The sequence below is a fragment of the Otolemur garnettii genome, unplaced genomic scaffold (assembly GCF_000181295.1).
Source record: "Otolemur garnettii isolate 467f Iridium unplaced genomic scaffold, OtoGar3 scaffold00040, whole genome shotgun sequence".
Taxonomy (NCBI): domain Eukaryota; kingdom Metazoa; phylum Chordata; class Mammalia; order Primates; family Galagidae; genus Otolemur; species Otolemur garnettii.
In genome coordinates this window covers 12885555-12905157 of record NW_003852435.1, presented here as the reverse complement: position 1 = coordinate 12905157, position 19603 = coordinate 12885555, and the positions used below count along the sequence as shown (strand labels likewise).

Genomic DNA, 19603 nt, shown 5'->3' with positions numbered 1-19603 from the left:
GTGGAGTGGTATCGTAGTTATTGAAGCCCCAGTGGAATTTCCCTGATGCAAAAAGGAAGCTCAAATCTTATAGGTTTCTCATGTTCTTTCATAGTATGCTATCCCAAATTGCCCTTTGCTCACCTCTCTACTTTCTTCCTCCATTGTACTACTTCTTTAGAAAAAGTAAAAAGAGAAGGGAGGAGCTAGGATAGAACTATGGCCAGAGAGTAACTATGATTTGTTTGGTTGCAGTGGTTCATGCCTATAATTCTAGTCTTAAGGGAGGCTAAGGCAGAAGGATCCCTTGAGGCAAGGAATTTGATACCAGACTGGGCAACATAGTGTCTCTACAAAAAAAAGAAAAAAGAAAAAAAAAATTAGCTGAGTGTGGTGGTACATGCCTACGTAGATGCCTATAGTCCTCACTACTTGGGAAGATGAGGCAAGTAGATCACTTGAGCCAGGAGTTTGCAGTTGTAGTGAACCATGATGATGCCACTGCACTTTAGCCTGGGCAACAGAGTGAGACTCTATTTCTCTCTCTCTCTCTCTCAAAAAAAAAAACAATTCTGGGTGCGGATATCATGCCCGTAATCCTAACACTCTGGAAGGCTGAGACAGGTAGATTGCCTGAGCTCAGGAATTTGAGACCAGCCTGAGCTAGAGGGGAATCTCCTAGATCTGGGCATTGTGTCGGATGCCTGTAGTCCCAACTACTTGTGAGGCTGAGGCAAGAGGATTGCTTGAGCCCAAGAATTTGAGGTTGCTGGGAGCTATGATGCCATGGCACTCTACTGAGGGGGACAAAATGAGAGTCTGTATTTTTAAAAAATGTGATTTTTGGTCTTTTGGATATATACCTAGTAGAGGAATTAAGGGGAACGAAGAGAGGGAGGGTAGGGGAGGGTGGAGGATGGGTAGAGGGAGGATAATTGGTGGGACCACACCTAGGGTACATCTTACAAGGGTACATGTGAAATTTACTAGGTGTAGAATATAAATGTCTTAATACAATAACTAGGAAAACACCGTGAAGGCTATGTTAACCAGTTTGATGAAAACATTTCAAATTGTTTATAAAACCAGCACAGTGTAACCCATGATTGCATTAATGTACACAGCTATGATTTAATAAAAAAAAAAGAAAAAGTAGCCATTATCTTACTATCACCTTGCAAGCAAAGTGAAGTTCCGTTCTAAGTATGTCTATGCATTTCAGTAAGGCTTCAACCCTATTTGTTGGAAGAGGAAAAGGAGACTGAGGGGGGGAAAGACAGTCACAACAGTCCAGGTCATTTGGCTTGTCATTCATCCCATTCATCCCACTGAGCAAACATCCCTGAGTACAGCTCTTCAGGTTGGCATGAATTTCTGTCACTTCTCTACCACTTCTCAAAATGTGAGCATCTTGATATGCTGGATTGAACCTCAAGTATAGTTTTAGCTGTACCTGAATTTTCCCTTAATCACTCACTTTGAATCACTTTAAAATCTACTTAAGATGTGATGCACCATAAGTTTCCAAAAAATATGTTCCAAAGCAAAACAAAACCAATAAAAGGGAAGCAAAACAAAAATCAGTTCATCATAGAAGAATTTCTACACTGCCTGCAAAAACTATGCTTTAAGAACAATAATTCATATTATAAGAAAGAAGCCAAAGGAAATAATTCTTTAATTGCTTACAAAGAAACCAATAATTGTTTGTTTCTTCAGTGACACAATGATTTTGTTAATCTTATTCCCTGTGTTACTTTGTATACACACGCATATATTTCCATTGCCTTTTATTGGTTGCAAGTAACTCATTCTTCTGGAACTGTTTCCTAATAATTCAATTTGCCAAGCAGAAGTATAAGTATCTACTAAGTGCAACTGTAAATCCCCTTTTAAAGAAAATGCTATAATGTTTTTTTTTTTCCTAAAGTTAATTTTTGTAGGAATGCCAAATATTCTGAAAAATAATTTGGGAGGGGGGAGGGGATGCAAAAGACGCTCATTTAAAATGCTCAGTAGAGCTCATTTCCCTATTCTTCTTAGTAAGCCAGGGATCAAACCCCAAAGAGGATCAGAGGGCTTGGAGATGAAAGACTTTAGGAGTCTGTGGAGTCATTTTATGCGTCATAATGAACATTGGCATTACTATTCCTGTTAAGAAAGGGGAACAAGGCATATGTTACCACTTGGAAATGTGGCAATTCTTTTCTCTGCATCTGGCTAGCTCTGTCAAAACTATATATTTGCTTTCAAAAATGGAAAATTATAATGTATTGCAATTTACAGCGGAGGAATTTTCCTACCAAGTATGATTGGAAAAATGAGAAAAGAGGAACCTTAAAGCTCTACCAGCATATAGTTTTTTGTAATCCACTTTAACATGAAATATACAGAAATTTTTCAAGCATCTCACTTTGTTAGAGAAGCTTCAGACGAATATACGTGCATAGACAAATGAAATCACTGTGTTTGCTAAATACTAATTATGAAATCATTGGGCTACATTAGAAAATTTTATTTCACTGATTCTTAGAATACGTAATTTCCATTGTCCATATAATCTACTTTTTTCCTGAAAATACACATTCCTGGATTAATAAGCACTCTTTCATACAGGCACCATCAAGAATGCTGTTAAATAAACAGAGAAAATGTGGCCTCTGCCTTGTTCTGTAATGGTATGAAGGGAGCAGATGGCTGGGGAGTAGATGTGTCATTGCAAGGTGGTAACTCACACACAGGGATAGCTTGCCAGCTTACCTTAAATCCAGCCTGGTATTCAGCTCCTACAGCTCCCTTGGTGCTGCCACTCACGCTGAACTTAGCTGTGTCAGGTTTTTGATTAATGTGTTTAAACACTTAGGTAGTAGAGACAATGTGTGACAAACTGAGCTGTGGCCATTTTCACAATCAATACTCATCGTCCCAGCCAAAATGATTGCAGGTTAATTTACATCTGTCATTGAGATAACCAGAGAGAATGGAATGGCTTGGCTTCTTTCCATTCATTTGGCACATTTTCTTAGGGACTTGGAATACTCTGAACATACAATATATTTTCATAAAAAGAAATTCTAAAAACCAAAAAAACAAAAAAAGAAAAGAAAAGAAATACTAGAATATCCTTCAAGACAATAGCCAAAATAATGTGACATCAATTGAATATTCATTCCAAACAGAATCATCATCACACCTTTTATATTTGTGTAAATATATGTCCCTGTTCAGTGATTGAGATTATTTGATCCATCTCACTCATTTAAGCTTAATAACATTGATGAGGCTGTCATATCACAGGTGTAAAATACTCTGTTTCATTGCTACCAAAGCTAAGTATAGCAAGCCCAAGGGCTTTAAAGCAAGTGGAGAAAGAAAGAAAGACCAGAAAACAAGAAAGAAAACATCCACTTCACGGTGAGCCACAGTGAGGCAACGTCTAGCCGGCTGGAAAGAGGAACATTCAAAAGTACCTTTAAATCCCAAGGAAGCTCAGAAAACACAGAGAGGATCTGTTTATCCTGCGGCCTAAGCAATGACAATGATTTTGTTTTATTTTATTTTTTCTCTGTATATTTATAAATACAACACGTTCCTGGATATGACCATTTTGATTAAACAAACAAATGGAAACAAGTTTGAATTTCCATGTAGGGACCAGACCCTCTTAGGCATTCCAAGTGCTCTGAGATAGGCATCCCAGCAGACAACACACTTCTACAGAGTTCAACACCTTCTAAAGTACATGAGCATTAAGCAAAAATGTGGTTTAAGCAAATTCAAAAAATGCAGTCAGAGTCATGGTGACCTTCATCCATGCTCATCACGAGGAGTCCAGCTTCAAAAACCTGATCATTATGGGAGAAAAATATAATTCACTATTGTGATTATCAGTACCTTTTGTAAAATTAATTAGTATTAATTAATTCTGCAAATAAGCAGATTTTTAAAAAAAACATCAAATCGTGGTACAATCAAATGGCTAACACTCCTCTTCTGAGGAAAACCATGGCTCTGTCTTCTTGATCATGATTTTGGCTTTCTTCAAATTTATGTCATAGCACTTTGTAGAGTAGATCGTAATCATCAGTATATACAATAGAACTTCCATAGTTGACGACCTCCTTAAGTTGACCTCATTTTCATTGTCTAGACATGCACCACATGTGCACAGTGGAAGTTCCTTTTGTTGACCACTTATGTATGTGGATCAGTTTGCTACAGGTCCTTGGATGTCAACTTACAGAGGTTCTAATGTAATTTATACTTTGCTTTAGAGCTCTACCAGGCAAGAGCATGTAGCAATGCTAGGTACATATCTTAGCTCTGCCTAAGAATTTGTAGCACATTTAATTGAAAGGAGATACATTTTACCATCTGTAACAGCAATTACCAAGAAGTCATACCTTTGATTTAATGAAAAACACTTTGAGAGGATGCTTAGTTCAGGATTAGTTAAAAGGAGAACACTCAGGCTATGAGTGGTGATCTTAAATCATCTACTTAATCCATTTTATCTTCTATCTTCTGTGACATATTTCCCTGAAATAAGGATTACAGAGTATAAGTAAGACCTACATAATAGAGTAACTAAAATGATAGTAGTGTCAAAAAGATAGTTCTAAAAAAGCTAGCTTATGAATAAACAGGTGAATACATATGCATGTGGGAACATTCTGGAAGTAATTTATTAGTTATAATTTGGTTATGAAATTTGCTCTTTGGAATTCCATTTACATTTCATGCTGACAGGGAGAACATTTCAGAGAATTTCAGCCAGATAAAAAAATACTCTCAGTGATTGATTTTGAATCGAAGCCATACCAATTGTTCTAGACGACAACTTAACTTTATAAATCTTGTCAAACTTCACAGATCTCAGAACCTTTGACTATCATCTAGATTAAAAAATAAAGGTTCATGGTGTAGTTCACTTCTATTAGATAGAAACAAACTGACATCCTAAGCAATATTGATAACATTTGGCAAGGACTAGCTGTCTTGTGATTTTATTGATGTGGTAGACTGAGGCACATAGGCCAGAAATCAAAGGAACCAAGTGTTTTAAACAAGCCTAACTGTATGAAGTCCAGAAAACACAGAGTGTGATTTACAAATTAACCATTTTTTTTTGTTTGAATTAATATAAACCTAGCTTAGTTATTTTGTAATATTCGATATAATGTTTCAAGTGTGGTATTTCCTAGATATATAAAGCACACCATCTCAGGAATTTTTACCAAAACCTTAAGAAGGTGATGGGATATTTCACACAATCTGACTAGATCACTTTTCATCAACTCATAAAGCTACTGTAAGTTTTAAAATTATTTTCGTATTGGCTGGCTCGGCACCCATAGCTCCGTGGTTAAAGCACCGGCCATATACACTGAGACAGGATGGTTCAAACCTGCCCAGGGCCTGCCAAACAACAGTGACAACTGCAACAAAAAAGTAGCCAAGCATTGTGGGGGGGGGAGACTGTACCCCCAGCTCCTTGGGAAGCTGAGGCAAGAGAATCGCTTAAGCCCAAGAGATTGAGGTTTCTGTGAGCTCTGACGCCACAGCACTCTACCAATGGTGACATAGTGAGATTCTGTCTCAAAAAAAAAAAAAAAATTATTTTCATTCTGACTTATTATCCTACTAACTGGCTTACATATTACCTATAGTTAATAAACAATATTGTTTCCAAGCTGATCATGAGTCTTTGCAGTAGAGGTGGATGACTTCAAAGGATTTCGAAATTCTGTTAAGACCTTCAGACTTTGGATTCCAGTTGGAAGTTTACCTTAAAAGATATTTTGTCCTTTATATTGCAAATTATTTTGCATCTTTATTCTCTGGTATCCTAGATAGATAACCTTTGTAAGAAAAATAGAAAGTAATATGAGGGCACAATATTTTAGGTTACAGTGTTCTCACTTCCATGGAGTGGAAGTGAGTTCAAGTTGTAGAAGAGCCCTTTGCCCCTGGGGTGTGCTGAATACCCCTGCCTTGTGCACACTAGGTGAGATGCCAGAAAACGTCCTCCCTCCTTCCTCTAATTGCTTTCCCCTCCCGTTCCTCTCCCCTCCTCCCAGCTGGACTATTTTTTGTGTTTTATCATTCACATGAACGTATAATTGTTTATGGTTTCCTGTTAGTATTGAGTACATTGGATATTTTTTTTTTCCATTCTTGAGATACTTTATTAAGAAGAATGAGTTTCAACTACTTATTGTAGCTCAATTCATAATTACCAGATCGTGGAAGCAACACAAATACTCATCAGCTCATGAATGGATTAACAAATTGTGGTACTTGTATACCATGGAATACTATTCAACCACAAGAAATGACGGAGACTTTACATCTTTCATCTTTACCTGGAGAGATGCTTTTAAACGCTCCAAGCTCCTTCTGGGTTCTAGGCACCTCTCATCCTACTCTTGCGCTTGCAGAGGTGATAGTTCCCTGTTTTTGCCTCATCGTCACTCATTATTAGTTCACTTTCCCAGCCCACACTCCATAATGGGTTTCTTCACTAAACTCTCTTTGAGTGCCATCTCTTTTATGTGAAATGGGAGAGATCCTGCCACATGGGGAGCCATGCTTTCATGTTGTGATTCAATGAACGTCTCAAAGCCTTCTCTGCCTTACGTGCACGTACATCTGCCACTGTGCCTCAAGCATCTCTTAGCTTGGATTGAAGCGGCTTTATAAGAATCTGAATGAAATGCAGATCTTCTTCCAATGGATAATATTTAGCGTTTTGGTCAATAACATTGTATGTCAATGGGCTTATCAGAGTAGTCAACTACCAGCTATGTTCAAGAGATGGGTTAATTTAATAAGATAGATTGGAAAATCATAAAGGCATGTTTAAATTGTAAAGTATTCACGATCCAGGTACTAAGCAAATGTGATTAGCTGTAACTCCTCTGAAGAAGGCATTGTAATATCTCAAAAGAAGCAAAAAGACAACTTTTCAAAAGGCAAGGGCACATTTTACTTACCAAGAATTTTTGGCCACTTTGTTTTCTTACATTTACCAAGACACCTCATTCTGAGTATAATTCAGGTTTTCCTAAAATTCTGCATCTAAATTTTATCTTTAAAGGATGAAACTACTAATAAAATAGTGACAAACTAAAAAGGTGTAATTTCTTTAATCAAAAAAAGGTAATCAGTGACTGGCAATAAACAGTAGAAAACAGTGCAGAAAATGTAACCTAAATTTATAAAGATGTTATAAAATTAACATATAATATTTACCATTTTAAGAGAGAAATGTCTCTTGCAAAGGCTGGTATTAATAGAGTAATTTCTGTGGATTTTCAAGGTGTGTTCAGAGATAAACATACATTTTAGATAGCAAAAGCTAATCCTCCCATGTATCACACTGAGAGGGTGAGATTTCTCTCTAAAAACTCTATTATACAGGCGATTTTCAATAATGGAGTATTGGTATTTTCAACAGTTCCCTTAGGAGATTCTTTCAAAATATAACATTTTATTTCTTCCCATTTTAGAGCAGTATTTTTTTATGTACAAGTCAGTTTAAGCAATGAATTGTATAATAACATTCTATATGCATTCTAATCTGACATATTAGCCTTCCTTTAAAGGCTAAACTTTATGAAAAGTAATTGCATCTTTTATTATTGTAAGCCAATATATTTGTAGAGGATAAAGTACCTTTAAAATTTCAGGACATTTGCTAAACAACTTAATTTTTATAAAAATATCCTCCCACTCGCTCTATTATACCTGTTCCAAAGGGCTAAATCTTGTCTAGTTATCTGCTACTCATTAGAGCTCTTAATTGCTAATAAATATTATAGTATCTTCAGGGTTTAAAGAATTGTTTTGTTACATATTTTGTGAATCTGGATTTCTGAAGATGTCTGAAGAGCTCTGTTGGTTAAAGAAATTATGAACTGTTTGGCATAATTAAGTGGCTAGTTGGAATATAAGAAACAACCTAATTATGTTTTACTGTGGGGCATTTCCAGTTATTCGAACTAGAAAGTAAGGTAGACTCTAAGTGCTTTGGAATACAGCTATTTTCCCCTTGTTCATGCCATTTAGATATTTTACATAGTACTTTGGGAAAATTGTATGTTATGAATTCTCACCAGTGTTTCTCACATCCAAGTTAGAAGTGTCACTGTTATTAACTATTTTCTCAGTGGGAATTATCTGCCATATAATATATTTTACACATAGTCCTTTTTTTTGTTAGATCATTGTCCTGAGGCTCATGACAAACTTCATTTTTTTCTTCCAAATAATGTATATTAAGCAATTAGATGTAACTAGCAAAAAGCAACATGCCTTTGTGGTGCTTATACTCCAGTGTGAGAGACAGATCATTTGCCTAATGTGTACAATGTGACATGAAGAGATGAACTCTATCAAGAAAAATAAAGTTGGAGAAGGTGATACAGAATGCCTGCGTAGTGGATATTATTATTTCTCAAGATGGTCGGGAAATGCTTCTGTGAAGAATTGACTTTGAGGGGACACCTAAACCAAGAGAAGGAGTGACTTATCCCAAGGCCAATGCTGACATTATTCCAGGCATAAAGAACAGCAAAGCCAAACACCCTTAGCCCATGTGAAGCTTGGTATGTTTAAGGCACACAAGAAACTTAGTGAAGCTGACGTGGCACCTAGAAGAAAAAGAAAGGGCTGGAAATATAAATTGAGGAATCACCGGTTTATGTATGCTATGTGAGGCCACGTCATCACGTCAGCCTGTGTGGGGGCAAGGAGCCCTGAGCCAACAACTAGGGGTCTGGGAAAGGTTGTGACACCATCGAAGGAAACTAAAGCAGGAAGGCTAGAGATGAAGTAGAGAAAGCAGGGAAAGGGGCAGAGCCTGGAGAACTTGTTAGCATTCAACATCCTTGGATTCCACCCTAAATGTACTCAATCAGAATTTTCAGTGGCATTAAAATACTCTCGCTATGACACATAAAGATGCCTGAGAACTTCAGGTACCTCCACCACTGTGGGGGGGGGGACAGAATGGAAAGTGGTAAGTCTCAATGTGGTTGCATCTCAAAGTGTGATCCTTAAACACGGTCAGCAGCCTCACTTGAGGAATTGTTAGAAATGCAAGAACTAGGGAGTAACCCGGACTTCTCGTGTCAGAATCTGCATTTTAATGATTTTCCTAGTTGGCTCCTGGGCATATTCTCATTTGGAAGCACTGAATTATGCTGTATTAATTCAAAGCGATCATGAGACAATCCAGGTGTAAACATGGTCCTACAGTCACATGGACCATATTGATGTTTCATCCCATTTTAAAAATAATCCTTCAGACATCTTTTAAAGTAATTACATTATTTTATGCCCTTAAATCCTTAATAACTTAGTATTTTCCTTAATTTCTCCAAGGCTTAAAGTCACCTGGGACAAGTCTCCATCCCCTCTGAATACAGCGAGAAGTAGGATTCAGTTCAGAATTCAGTTCAGAGAAGTAGGAATAGGAGAGAAATACACCTGCAGTTGTAAGTGCCCCAGGTGAAAATTGTCAGAGATTGTGAGTATGAAGATGAACTTCACCAGTTTCTCCAGCCCTTCATTCTTTTAAATATTCCTGGAGTATAGGAAACCGGGCACATTGTGTCAGGCAAACTACTTCACAACATTGTGTATGACAGGCTTGGATTCAGGCAAGCAAAACTGCAACGTTTTCTTTTGAAGGAGGAAAACTATGATCAAAATTGTTTATTTTTAATTTGGATTTTAACCCGAAATCAATCTCTAGAAAACACTTTCTTGCTAAGCAGCTTAGATCGGATTCTTACGATGGGTTTCACATCAAATAAGATTGGAAGTTTGTCTAAGAAACAATGCAAATTGCAAGAAATGGGGAGTGATTCAGGAGATATCAATATATGGGCGAATCACTAAAACAAGAACACCAAATGCTATTAAAAGAAATGATGAAATGTAGTACAGTAAATATGAGCTGCAAGAAGCAAATAAGGTGTTTCACATCAAGTGATGTGGTTAAAATGCGAAAGTTAGTTTAAGTCATCAGTGGAAGGCTGTGCCTTTAGGCTGTGGTCATCAACTGATTGCAGTGTAAGCTGCAAATGCAGAGTACATAAATCGAGGGGAGGCAATTTTCTTTTCAACAGTTAGTGTTAGCAGATGAGAAAAAGGCAGCTGATATTCATCCCATAACAGAATAAGGCTGAAGATATGTAAGGAATTGCTCTTCATTCTTTGTGAGCTATAAAGTCTGTTCAAATAGCAATATCCTCTCTGGCAGAGAATCCGCAGCGTGGTGTGGCCATGTGTTATTGTATTTGGACTGTCTCCATCTGCAAACGTTGACTTTTCATCTGTGACAACGAAAAAATCTGTATGAGGGAATGTGTAAAACATTCAATCCTTGTTTACTTGGTAACGGAAGGTCTCGTCAAATCCTTGTGGTGTGGGTTTTGGGGTTTGTTTCTCAAGGTTACTGTAGATGCGTTCACAAATGCAGAGTTAAAACTCTGATGAAACCAATAGGTTTTTATTTAGATCTAGAAATAGAGTTGTTCTAAATATAATTGTACATTCCAGAACATGAAGGCAGCCTCAGTAATAATCTACCAGAACAATAGATTTATCTTTCTGTACCCTACCATGGGCTTTCTCATTAGCAAAACAGAACAACATTGGGAAGTTTGATTATCTGGTAATATTGATGACAACCCACAGTGATACTTAATTAAAGAATAAAAGAATGCATAGTGGTCATGCATCCAAATCTAGCGGTTTTTTTCCTCTCAATTTATAGATGAGAAACTTGGCGCTAGGGAACCTGAAATTACTTTTTCAAAGTCTGTTAATTCATGGTTTCACTAAATGCTAAAATCTATTTCTTTGTTTGCTGTAACTGTCATGATCATGTGACTGGAGATTTCTGGATTGGTTTTGATTTTAGATGTTCTATCATTTGAACCTAACATGAGCTGAATCAGAAATTAAATGAATCCATTAATGAATGAATGGAAAATCATCCTCTGTAAATTATACCCAAATTTGCCTTATGCATCTTTGGATTTAGACTGCTCACATAAATAGTCTGTAAAATAACATACAAAATTTGAATTATAATGGCGGTGAAACTCATGCCCTCTGGTTGTTTTTCTGTCTAAGAGCAGAATGATAACTAAATAACTATGTATTTCCATGTGAATCTGCTTTAAAAGTATCAATTGAGCATAGAATAAAGTGGTCTGAAGCCGAAATAGATTCCAAAGGAAATGAGGGCAATGGTAATACTTCCCTGTTTTTCATGCCAACTGTCATATTTGAACTTAATTTTTCCCGTGTTTAAATTTGAAGAAAATTAACTGATTTCATTTGTAATAGCAACTATTCAATAGCTGTAGAACACGATGATGAAACAGTGGAGAAAAGGCTGCCCCAATTGTATTTTTCTCTGACATTTTCTGGTTCCTCCAGATTTATATAAACATTTAGCTTTCTGTTCAAGCCAACCCACACAAAAAGGATATGTTGTTATACATTTTCTCAAACAATATTCATATGTAAATAAACTGAGAGGTAAAATGAGCCAGTAAAAATACTCAATTTTGTTGTGTTAAGATCTTAGAAAAATTAAAGTTAACTTGAAATGAATGAGTGAGGATGTCTGTTTCCCTGAAATTCTATTATGGGAAGATTGGTTAAGACCAGGACAAGTAAAAACAATAAGATTTTTTTTAACATACAAATAACAGTAAATGCAAGGCAAAATCAAAGAGTAAAGGTCTACATAAAGAGGACATTATTTTAAAATACAATTACACCTAAATGTCAGGGAAACTGCTTTGGCAAATTCAAATCAGTGGATCCATCTTTCTTTTACGATTTTTGGTAATGCACAAGTCTATACTATACATTCATGCTAATGTAAAGTCTTAGAGAAACACAGCAAAAGTGGAACTTAGGAACAAACGTTGTGCACAAAACTAGTGATAGATGTTCATACCATAAAAAGAATTTTGTAATTTGGCCTTCAGAACTGTATTGTATCAAACAGGATTTTTTCTATAATAAAAATGGAGAAAAATGAAAACTTTAGTGAGATATGATAAACTTGACCCAAAATTATATAAAAATGAATTATCCATTTTATAATTCAATTTTGGCAGTCTGTTGAGGTTTTTTTACCTAACAGTAAAAATTCTAAGAAAAATTCATGCACGGAAAAACCCAGATCTTCACATAGTATAAAATCTAACCAGTAATGTGAGAAGTCTCATTTTTTTAAGTACCATTTTCTAGCTTTGTAATTAAAGGATTTCAAATAATCAGGTTGAAAAGTATCCTATCTGTTCAACAGGCCAGAAGCTACTTGTTAATCACATTACGGCAGTAATCAATGAAGTAATGGTTTTGCTTCTGAGTATAATAAAACGACATCAAGGACCACTCAAGTATCCTACCACTTAAATATCACTGGAGTTCCATTAATTTAGATAGCTTTATCTTATAAACTTGTATTTTTTTTTTCAGTTTTTGGCTGGGGCCGGGTTTGAACCCGCCACCCCCGGCATATGGGGTCTTCGTAAACTTGCATCTTTAAAAACCAGTAATTTGGGCAGCTGATCATGATTAATACCCAAACCTTTAGAAAATATTTTGTTTGGTTTTGAGTGAGAAGGTGAGTTGTATGAAGATGAAGAAAATACTTTGACACCTGATATAATTATTAACTGAGACAATTTTCCAGAAGCTTGTTATTATGTGCTTTTGTTTTTGATTTCAACATTTAAATGCAGAGACAGATGGCTTGTACAGTTTTTCAGCACTTGCATTTTTTTAACACTCAAAAACAAAAAAGGGTAATCAAACTCATAGATGGAAAATTGTGCAAAGGGAACAAAGAATTAGTTTTAAATCAATAAATGCTTTAGTGTTTAAAATTTAAGCATAGGATTTTAAATATTTTTAAAAGAAAGGAAATAAATTAGTATAATTCTGAAACTATAAGATGAGTGACAGTGTGTGACACTCCTTTTGGGGGCAGGACACAATTATAAGAGGGACTTTACCTAACAAATGCAATCAGCATAACCTGGTTCTTTGTAACTTCAATGAATTCCCAACAATTAAAAAAAAAAAAAAAAGAAAGTAAGTATTTAGAAACAGGATCCTGATCAGGGTTGTAAACAGAAACAGATATTTCATGATGTACCAAAAACTGGACATTCTGCAACTTATTAAAAAGTTGGAGAAACAGAAAAAACACATAATCTCATGATTGCGTGTGAACAAACACAGCCAGAAGCGCCCCTACACACAAAAGCTCAAAATAAGTAATAATGATTCAGTGCAGTGACACGTGAGGCATGTTGAGAGTATGCATGCATGAAAAATAGAAGTATTTGTTTATTAAGACACTGACTTATAGTAATAATAAAAAAATATATATCAAAGATAATGTATTATTTTTTAGTGCCATTGGGTGTGCCCAGCCTGAGGATGGATCTTTACAACTTATCACTTACCTAAACTTATCTTAAACTTACCTAAACTTATCACTTACCTACACTTATCTTATCACTTACCTAAACTGTTGTAAACTTATCTTTACAACAGTCACTTACCTAAAATATTTACCTAGGAACCTACAAAACTTCTATACATTTATTTACATATTTTATCAAAGTCCATCAAATTGATTTACTAGAATGAATCATGGGAAGTACAATTCCCAAATAACAACATTACTTATTAAAAATAAATCTGTGTTTACAAATTAAAGATTGTGTATAGTATACAAAAAAATTACTTGTACACATCTTAATGTGTATAAGAAATATTAAATGTAAGAAATGTAATATTAAATGTAAGAAATGATATAACCTGGAACAAAGTTTGTTAGCTTATAAAGATTTAAAAAAAAAAAAACCCTCTCTAAATCAGTTAAATTTCTGACATCTTTTACATCACTCTCACTTTAAGGTATTTTTTTTGTTGTTGTTGTTGGTTCTTTTGTTTCTTGGGATAGATCCCAGATCATTGAAGTAGTGTTGACACTTGTTTTGTTCACAGATATATACTTGGTGCCTGTGGCAGGGCCAGCCCATACATGGTACATGCTCAGTAAATGGTTGTGGAGTAAATAAATGCTATCAGTTCTGAAATTTTTTACAAGTGATAAATTCAAAACAAACAAACAAAAAAAAGTGATAAATTCTATTTGGTAAGAATGTGTCACTCAGTGCTGAAAACTAAGGTCCATGGATTCTTATATACACACACACATCATTCTCAATGTTGGTAAATATATCTTAATTTAATAAGATGGCAGGGTGGGTTAGATTAGGCTAATTTAAAATGACCTTGCAAGTTCTCCCTTTTTTGATCAACTCAATAAAAAGCTGATTTCACTGACATTTCTGAGCTAGCGAATACTTCTTCTTCTTTAGAGATATTACAAATAAAAGAGACCTTATTAGACAATGCTAGAAAATAAAGTTTAAATAAGAGTTAGCTTATAGTCTTCATGATATATTATAAGCTCAATTGGTGATTAACTATTTCATCTCCATTGATGTCTAGAAAAGAGTGAATATGTATAACAAAGAAAATAAATAATTCATGTGTAAACTGTCACAAAGTATTGCTATGCAGAGGACTTTGCTGTTGAAGAAGCTTTTGTTGTAAGGTGTGTGAAATCAGCATCTTATATTATAATGACTTAAAGGCTGCCTTTAAGCAGGGGATGGCTTTAATAATTCTCAGAACATTTTTGACCTTATAAAATTTTAATTAACAATGAACATTACTCATAGATCACTCCTATTTCCTAACACTTTGAGGAAATCAGAAGACTGATATGCCATTTGCCTCCCCACCTCCGTCCCATGAATGAATTTCAATCTAGTTGGGAGAAAACAAAAATAAAAACTTTCAAACATGCAGAACTTTCCCTAAAAGATGAAAAAGCCACTAAAGTAAGCATTGAGGCAGCTCCGTTAGGAAGGTTGTTACACATCAGTAAAGGAAGATCTGGGGAAATCTTCACAGTGCGTTTGACACATGAATCGGCCTAGGTATGGAAGCTTGCTTGTGGTCCGTGGGACACTAGCTGACCCTGGAAGGAGTCAGTAATTAAATGAAAACAGGCCAGGCACAAAACATCTTCTAAGCCTGTGATCCTAGTGCAAGCAAGCATAGATTGGCTTAAGCAAAATGTGTTAGCTTTGTGGATGCAGAGTCACTAAGTACACCAAAGGGAACAGAAAGTGAGAAATTAGTTTGAACTTTTAAAATGTGGCCGGATTACAGAGGGCAAAGTAAAGCTCATAGAGAAGTTTAAATTAAATATCCGAGGAAGTAAGTAATCATTGGAGATTTGTGAGAGAAATGGTTTTAAGTAATGAATATATGTTTAAACAAAGTAAAACTGTTTGCTTTTGAGAGGATGGGAATACAGGTCAGATGGGAAGAAATTTTAAGGTTATTCTAAAGAACAGACTTTTAGATATAAAAATGGCTAAAATTTGAGTTTATATGAAATAGTGCATTTTGGCCACTTTTTTTTTGTTTTTAATATTCAGGGTCCATTCTGATGTCCCCTATGGTTTGTTATCTCAGTTATTTGCTACCAACTGTTGCCCAACTCAACAGACATTTTTCCACACGTAAGAAATTAGTATAGTATTCTTAAGGCAAATAGATTTTAGTATAAAAAGCCCATAATTATTGGGCATTTAATGATATTAGTTGTGCTAATTTGGGTTTTAGGGAAGACTTATATTGTAACTTTTAGTTATTTTAATGGTTAACTAAACAAACTTACAGTATGTTTGTTTCATTTTCTCTCTCTTTTCTTTCTTTCTTTCTTTCTTTTTTCTTTTTTTTGTGACTGTGCTTTGGAAAATGCTTTATGCCTTGGGCATTTTTGCCTATCCACTTAACCTCATTCTGAAAATTAATTCCTAATTTCCAAACTAGCACTAATCCCTTCACTGTTTGACCAAGGGGGAAAATAGCAATAAAATCCAAGTCCTTTCTTAACCATGTGAGTTATGCTGCTTTTCAGTAAAAAGTTGATTTCCACTTTACACAATACAAAAAGAGTTTACTTATGAAATCCTGGATAAAATATACATGCTTGCTTGCTTGCTTGGGAAAAATAAAAGATAAATTCTACAGTAACTTTCTTCTCTCTGACTGTTGAATTCCATGTGATTCAATTTGTAATTTAGATTCAGGTTTATACCTTAGAAATTTAGAAATTAGTTAAGCTTAGCAGAAACAAACATTGTTTTGGGGTGCAAACGGAATCTTCATTTACTTAGATTACAGACTGCTTGCAGCTGACCGGGTGTGTCTTTAGTAAGATAATTTCCTTAAACTGTTCGTTAAAATTCATATGTTTTGTTTTTTTAAATGTGCAAAAATATTTCCGTATAATTTTATATAGAAAAAATACCCATGGTTTATACAGAAGAACATTTTATGTAAAGACATAGAGTATTTATTTTTAATGACGTATGTGTCAAGTAGTCTTTTTTTTTTCTTGCTTATTTCTTGGAGTTCTTGTATTTACATGTTCCTGAACACTGCACATAAAGTTGTTCTACTTCTCATAATTTATCACTAATACAAATATTTTCTTGCACATTTCTAGAATAAAAATCCATAATAATATGGATTCCGTGGAAGAAATGGTCATAAATGAAACACAACAGTTATATACATTTGCTAATGTCTCTCTTTTGGCCTATCTGTCTACCTATCTGTGATTTGGGAAATAAGCACAGACTGAAGAAAGAAGAGATAAATCTTCTCTCCATGACAAATTTGATTTCTTTTTTGTTGATCTAAAAAAAGATAGATAAAATGTCTTTGAATTGTTTAATTCAATATACTTTTTATGAGAAAAAATGACATCACTAATGCATTTTATCTCAGAGGAGATAATTTAGATTAAAAATTGTGACTGGCTGGACATGGGAGTTTGTGAGTGTCGGCAGGATAACTTACGTCTGGGAGTTTGAGGTTGCTGGGAGCTATGGTTATGCCACTGTACTATAGCCCTGGTGACAGAGTGCGACCCTGTCTCAGAAAAAAAAAAAAATTAACCACGTTCTTTTCTTGTTTTCTCTATTGTCCTTTACAGATGGGCCTTTAGGTCCCCGAGGATTAGCTGAAGCTACAGAGATGTGCACTCAAGAGTGCTTGGTTTTGGGTCACTCTGATAACTGCTGGATGCCTCCTGGCTTAGGTCCATATCAACACCCCAAATCTCCTCTCTCAACCTTTGCACCCCAGAAAGAATGGGTGAAGAAGGACAAGCTTGTGAATGGGCACACCCTGACCAGAGCCTGGAAAGAAGACAGCAACAGGAACCAGTTCAATGACCGTAAGCAGTATGGCGCCAACGAAGGCCATTTCAACAATGGCAGCCACATGACAGACATTCCTCTGGCGAATCTGAAGTCTTATAAGCAAGCAGGAGGTGCTATTGAGAGTCCTAAAGAGCACCAACTCTAAGAAAAGGCTATCTGGGACCTGATAACTTTAATCTAAATAGACATGCTAATATCCTGTGTGTCAGAGCTTTATGTATTCAATAGATCTCTAGAACTATGCCCCTTCTAGCAGGGATACCCATAACTTTGTGTTAGCACTATGGAGAACATAATGTTTTGCAACATAAGAGAGAAGATAGTTCTACTAGCCATGTGATCCTGTTTACTAGAATTTATTAAACTCTCCAGAGATATCTCCATTGTGCAAATTTTTTTTATTATTATTACATTTTATTTTGACCCTGGACTGCTGCTATGAATATAATAGAATATGCATTTGGAGAGTAAGAAAGTTCCATGGATTAGAGTGATTGACAAACATATCCAGTTAGAAAATTGTGCTCTTTTTGTCATTGATTTGTGCTGGGACCACTATACTTGACATTATACTTCAAACAAAATTAAAAAAAAATAAGCATTAAACCTATTGTGCTGTTAACAATGTTAGTGGACACTTGTAAGTCAATCAGTGTTAAAGTATTTGTAAATAGAAGCAAGTTATTATTAACAACTTTTGTGTACTTATAATGTTCACCTAAAAATGTTGTAGCATAATTCTGTGTTTTATTGTTGCTTCTTTTTTATTGTTTTAATTTACTACTTTGTTGTTATTTCTTTTAGTGAGGTGTTTCTGCGTTAGTAACGTGTCTTGACACACATTGTTCCAAGGATCTCAGACACTTGTGTTTAAAAAAAAAAAAGGTTCTGAAATCTTCTTCGTACAGTCACTTATGATGCTGGAGTGCTGTAAAAAATAAAGATGAAACAAAAAATGAAAACCTTGTACAAAAAAGGTACTTTTGCAAAAGCTTGGAAATTCAGAACCTATTTTTTGATGTTCTTATTTTCAAAGTAGGCAAAAGCAAAGTCACTTAATTAGTACCATTAAGTGAGAGAGTAATGGGAAAGTGTTATCTGTTAAAAGTGATATAATATTCTGTACTTGTCACTCATACAAAACTAATATCTCAAAATTAACATATATGGAAGAAAAATTACTATTCAAAGCTAGTTTAAATTTGGCAAATGTGTGTCTCCAACTTTGTTGAAATGGCCGCGTTTGTGTTGATTCTCATATCCAATAATGTTGTTGTAACACAAGTGTTATTAGACCATAGCCACAAAATATTTAATGTGTTGTGCCTTCATGCTGTAACAGAACATTCTCCAGGTAGGGTAGTTGGGGGAAATAAAGGGATAAATCTCTAATTATTGCTGTTTAACTGTTTGTTATCATAGTTGGTCAATGCCTGGCAGGTACCAGCATATTGTCACTTAGGTCAAACCAACAAGGTGACAACTAATGTTAATAAGATCTCAGTTGCACGTGCAAACAAATCCAAATTCGAACATTCTTAGGAGGTTTTTGTTAAGGCATGACAGATGATTTAAACAAATAAATAGCATGCAACAAAATGTCTTTATTGAAAGAAGTGGAAGTTATCTTAATGCCACGGTTCACCATCAGTTTAAAAGTAAAAAAAAAAAATAACAAAAAAAAAACTTAAAAAAAAAAAAAGGTTTGCTAATCTGATAGTTAATTTGTTCTTACCAAAAAATAAAATTACTTTGTAAATAGCAGTTCACATTTTTCCACAGTATAATGGAAAATAATGGGTAGGGGTGCATTGCTTATTGAAGTACATTTTTGTCGGTTTGTGAGGGGTGTTTGATGACTTTGACAGAATAAATATCTAAACAATTATCCTTGTTACTGCTTTGCCAGTTCTACGTTATTTACAGTTATTCAGCTCTTGCAATAAATGTTCTAAATTCCTGATTGTAGTGTATCAATTCTTGGTCGACATTCAAAGTGGTTATTTACATTGTTGGGTCAATATATATTGGTAAAATTTTTATCTATAAATTAGGAAAGATTTGTTGGGGGGTTAATAACAAAGGTTTTGAGTTAAAAGCTCAATTACTGGCTTGGCGCCTGTGGCTCAAGTGGCTAAGGCACTAGCCACATACACCTAAGGTGGCGGGTTTGAATCCAGCCCGGCCCACCAAACAACAATGATGGCTGCAACCAAAAAATAGCTGGACGTTGTGGCGGGCACCTGTGGTCCCAGCTACTT

General features: G+C 35.2%; 1 protein-coding gene across 4 annotated transcripts in view; it reads left to right on the top strand.

Moving 5' to 3' along the window:
- Window positions 1–19305, top strand: part of PCDH9 (protocadherin 9) — an 879176-nt gene extending 859871 nt beyond the window's left edge. For 3 of the 4 annotated variants that reach the window (XM_023513423.1, XM_023513422.1, XM_003790161.3), the window contains one exon: window positions 17114–19305. In XM_023513423.1, coding sequence (XP_023369191.1) covers window positions 17114–17487 — 374 coding nt within the window. In that variant the 3' untranslated portion in view covers window positions 17488–19305. The remainder of the gene's footprint in view (window positions 1–17113) is intronic. The other variant, XM_023513421.1, reaches the window with a different exon arrangement.
- Window positions 19306–19603: the final 298 nt, after the last annotated feature.